The 3,244-nt window shown below is 65.4% G+C and overlaps 1 protein-coding gene across 1 annotated transcript in view; it reads right to left on the reverse strand.

The window, feature by feature from the left end:
* Positions 1-2,121, reverse strand: part of CCDC190 (coiled-coil domain containing 190) — a 5,031-nt gene extending 2,910 nt beyond the window's left edge. Inside the window, exon 1 of the mRNA XM_006771348.2 lies at positions 1,906-2,121. Coding sequence (XP_006771411.1) covers positions 1,906-2,101 — 196 coding nt within the window. The 5' untranslated portion in view covers positions 2,102-2,121. The remainder of the gene's footprint in view (positions 1-1,905) is intronic.
* Between the last annotated feature and the right edge of the window lie 1,123 nt (positions 2,122-3,244).

Genomic DNA, 3,244 nt, shown 5'->3' on the forward strand with positions numbered 1-3,244 from the left:
CCCTCTGACTGTGGGACAGGCCACTGCTCCACTGCCAACCCTCAGGCTGGGGTTTCCACTCTCCGGCCCCTTCCTGCCCTCAGCCTCCTGCAGCCCGAGCTCCTGGCGGCCAGTGGGCCCGTGTGCACCCTGCACGCACCCTTGTCCCGGCCTCTCGTCTCCTCCGGCTGGGCTTGGGAGGCCTTCCCTGACAGACACAGGGCCTGGCTGCTCCCGCCTCCCTGGGAGCGCCCCCTGAGCAGCGAACAGGTCCGTCCTCAGCCCTCAGCGACCTCGCAGTGCTGAGGCGAGCGCCTGGCGGGCGTGGGCCCGCAGTCGGCTTTCCCCTTGGCATTTCTGCCTCCATAGGAGCAGCCGAGACAGTGTCTGTGCCTCTGGTCCCCAGACCCCTGCCCCAGAATAGTCTGCGAACCCCTACCCTGCGGCTCCAGACTGGCCGAGCGGGATGCGTGTTCACACAGCCCTGGGCGCCCGAGGCTCCACGCGGTTGTGGTAAGTGAGGCAGGCGCAGCGCCCAGCGGACATGGAGACTCACTGCACCTTTCCTTCCGTTCCCCGAACCCATGGTCAAGAAATCTGAGGCTCAGAGAGGACCCCCTTTTCACAGGACAGAGTCGGAGGCCGCATCGATGTCCTCTGCCTCTTCCCCGCCCCTGAGCTGTGGGCCAGGCACCCACCTCGGCCGCCGGCACCTCCCCCTGGAGGTCCTGGGCTCAGCTCCGCCCAGGGCAGCTTACTTGCCGCAGACAGGGAAGAGGGAAGCAGAGAAGGCTGATTACCCATGACCACCTTCACCTGCGACGTGCGGGCGCCATGCGTGGCTCCGTGTCCCCCTCAGCTGTGAGGCCCAAGGAGCTGACCCGGTGGGACACCTGGCTCCCTGAAGGCATGGTTCTTGGGCTGGGCTGGCACCTGCCTGGCAGAACGAGTGTGGCTTCGAAGAGGTGAGGGTCTGTGCTGAATTAAGGGATGATCTTAAAACCCAGCCGTTCACGGAGCCCCCTGAACAACCCTTTCCTGACTGGCTGGCGAGCCGTCACTTGCTAGATCTCACTTTGCATTCAGGGACTGTGCCAAGTGCTCGCTGAATCGAGGTGACTTCCCCCGTAGGTACCACCATCCCATTTACATTTGAGGAAATGGAGGCACTGGCAGGTGCAGTAGCCGCTCGGGCCTCACAGGGAATGAGTGACGGAGTGAGGGTTTCAGCCTGAGGCTGGGCTGGGTCCATGGACGAAGGTGGGGCCTGCGGGAGCCTGGGCTCTGCACACACGGTGCCCCCCCGCCCCCCATGGTGACCAGGGACTGCTCACTAGGACGAGTTAAGGCTACTCTCGTTGTGACTCTCACCCACACAGTCGGGGCTGGCGGGTTCTCAGTGCGTGCCTGGAGGGCAGTGCCCAGGACACCGGCTGTGGGAGGAGTGACTGGAGACCCGAGCGCACCCATCTAGGGGAAGAGGCCTCCGGGGGATGACAGAGCACTTGCCCTTTGGCTTAGGAGCGAGAAAGCCCGGAGTGGACGCAGTGCAGGGCGCCTAAGTGTCCCAGGGAGGCCAGGCGGTGGGCAGAGCTGGGAAAGCTTGCCCCCACCCCCACCCCCATTTGCTCAGCGGGGCCGAACCCTGGGGCTCAGGTTTGACCCCTCCCCTAAGGTGCCCTGAGGCTCACCGCTGCGCTGAGTGGTACAGACCCGGCATGGAAAAGAGGTGAACCCCACTCTAAGGGGCGCGAAGGGAGAGGAGAGTGAAAAGCAAAGCGAGGAAGCAGGAGACCAAGGGTTCCAGCGGGAGAGCGAGTTGAGAGAGGGCCTGGCCTCAGCCGGAGGTCAGGGGCGGGCACTCCAGGAGCTGCAAAGGCCTGCCCCGCCCCCCCCCCCCCCCCCCCCCCCACCTCCTGGGGTTACCGTGCTGCAGCCTCTGCAGCTGTTTCTGCAGCTGCCGCTGCTCCCAGGCCAGCAGCCTCAGCTGGCACAGGTGGGCCTGCTCGAGTCTCTGCAGATGCTGGCTGAGCCTGGCCTCGGCCTGCTTGGCATGCTTCCTCTCCCAATCCAGCTGCTTATGCAGCGGCCTCCTGGCCATGTGCCGCTCCGTCCCCTTCATGCTCTCCCAGGCGACACGGAGGCCCCAACACAGCGAGTGGGCGCCTGGCCTGGTCTCTCCCAGGGGTCTGAGCCGCGCTGCTTGCCTGTGAGGTGGAGGCGCACTGTTGGGAGTCTGCTCTGTGGTGAATGAGATGCCAGGGACCCTGAGGACGACGGAGGGACAGTCGCTCCTCTGAGCCACCCTCTACCCAGAAATCCGTGGTAGATGGAGCCCCCCGTCCCCCCCCGCCCCCCAGGACCTGCTATAAGATCAGGGGAAGCACACAGGACTCTGGGGAAAGAAAGGCAAGGCTGTCTGTGGAGGCGGCATCACCACCCACGGGAGTGCCGTGTCCTGCTCAGGGCTCCCTTCGGTTCACTCACTCACACGCGCAGGTCCGTGGCCTGTAAAGGCCCGTGCCAGCCGCTCTGGGAGGGAGGGGGTCCCATGGAGGGAGATTTCAGGTCGGTGACTTGGGGGCCAAATCGGAACAATCACTTTCCAAAGTGCAGAGTGGGACCTGCTGGTCCAGGCGCTGCCCCCCGGGCCTGACACAGTCCTCAGGCGCCCTCAGCCTCTCGTCTTCCCAGAACCACCCCCTCCTCCCTCTGGACCCCGAGGACCAAGCCCAGGGCGACTTCTCCCTGCTCGGGTCTCCTGTCAGTGAGGGCGGGGACAGGTCTCCCCGCTGGAGCCCGGGGGTGAGTGGGTTTCCTTCGATAGTGATAGTACTGTGGTGGCAAGATAAGGTCAGGATGAGGGAAGACGAGAGAGGACACAAGAGAAGCTAGGCAGCCGCTCTGGGGACCGCAGGCCAGGTGAGCAGCACTTACCTGCGAGCCGGGCTCCCCCCGGAGGACGCTGCTCCCTCCTCTGCGCTGGGTAAGGAGCTGAGCTGCGCTTCTCGCTTCTCGGGTCCAGGGGTCTGGTGTGGGGGGCGAGGCCAGCTGGAGCCAGAGCGGAATATGCTTCAGAGCTCGCAGAGCCTGTGCCCCGCTCAGGAATGCTGGCTGCCTGGCAGGCTCGCCCCAGGCTCTAAGTCCCGCCCCCCCAAGGGTCCCGCCCCTTACTGTCCCCCGTGTCCATGGGAGCCCAGAGTGGAAGCCAGGCATGTCCGTGCTCGCACCCCCTTCTTCCTCCGCTTAGCCCTGCCCCCCTCCT

This window comes from Myotis davidii, unplaced genomic scaffold, assembly GCF_000327345.1.
Source record: "Myotis davidii unplaced genomic scaffold, ASM32734v1 scaffold4205, whole genome shotgun sequence".
In the NCBI taxonomy this organism is placed as follows: domain Eukaryota; kingdom Metazoa; phylum Chordata; class Mammalia; order Chiroptera; family Vespertilionidae; genus Myotis; species Myotis davidii.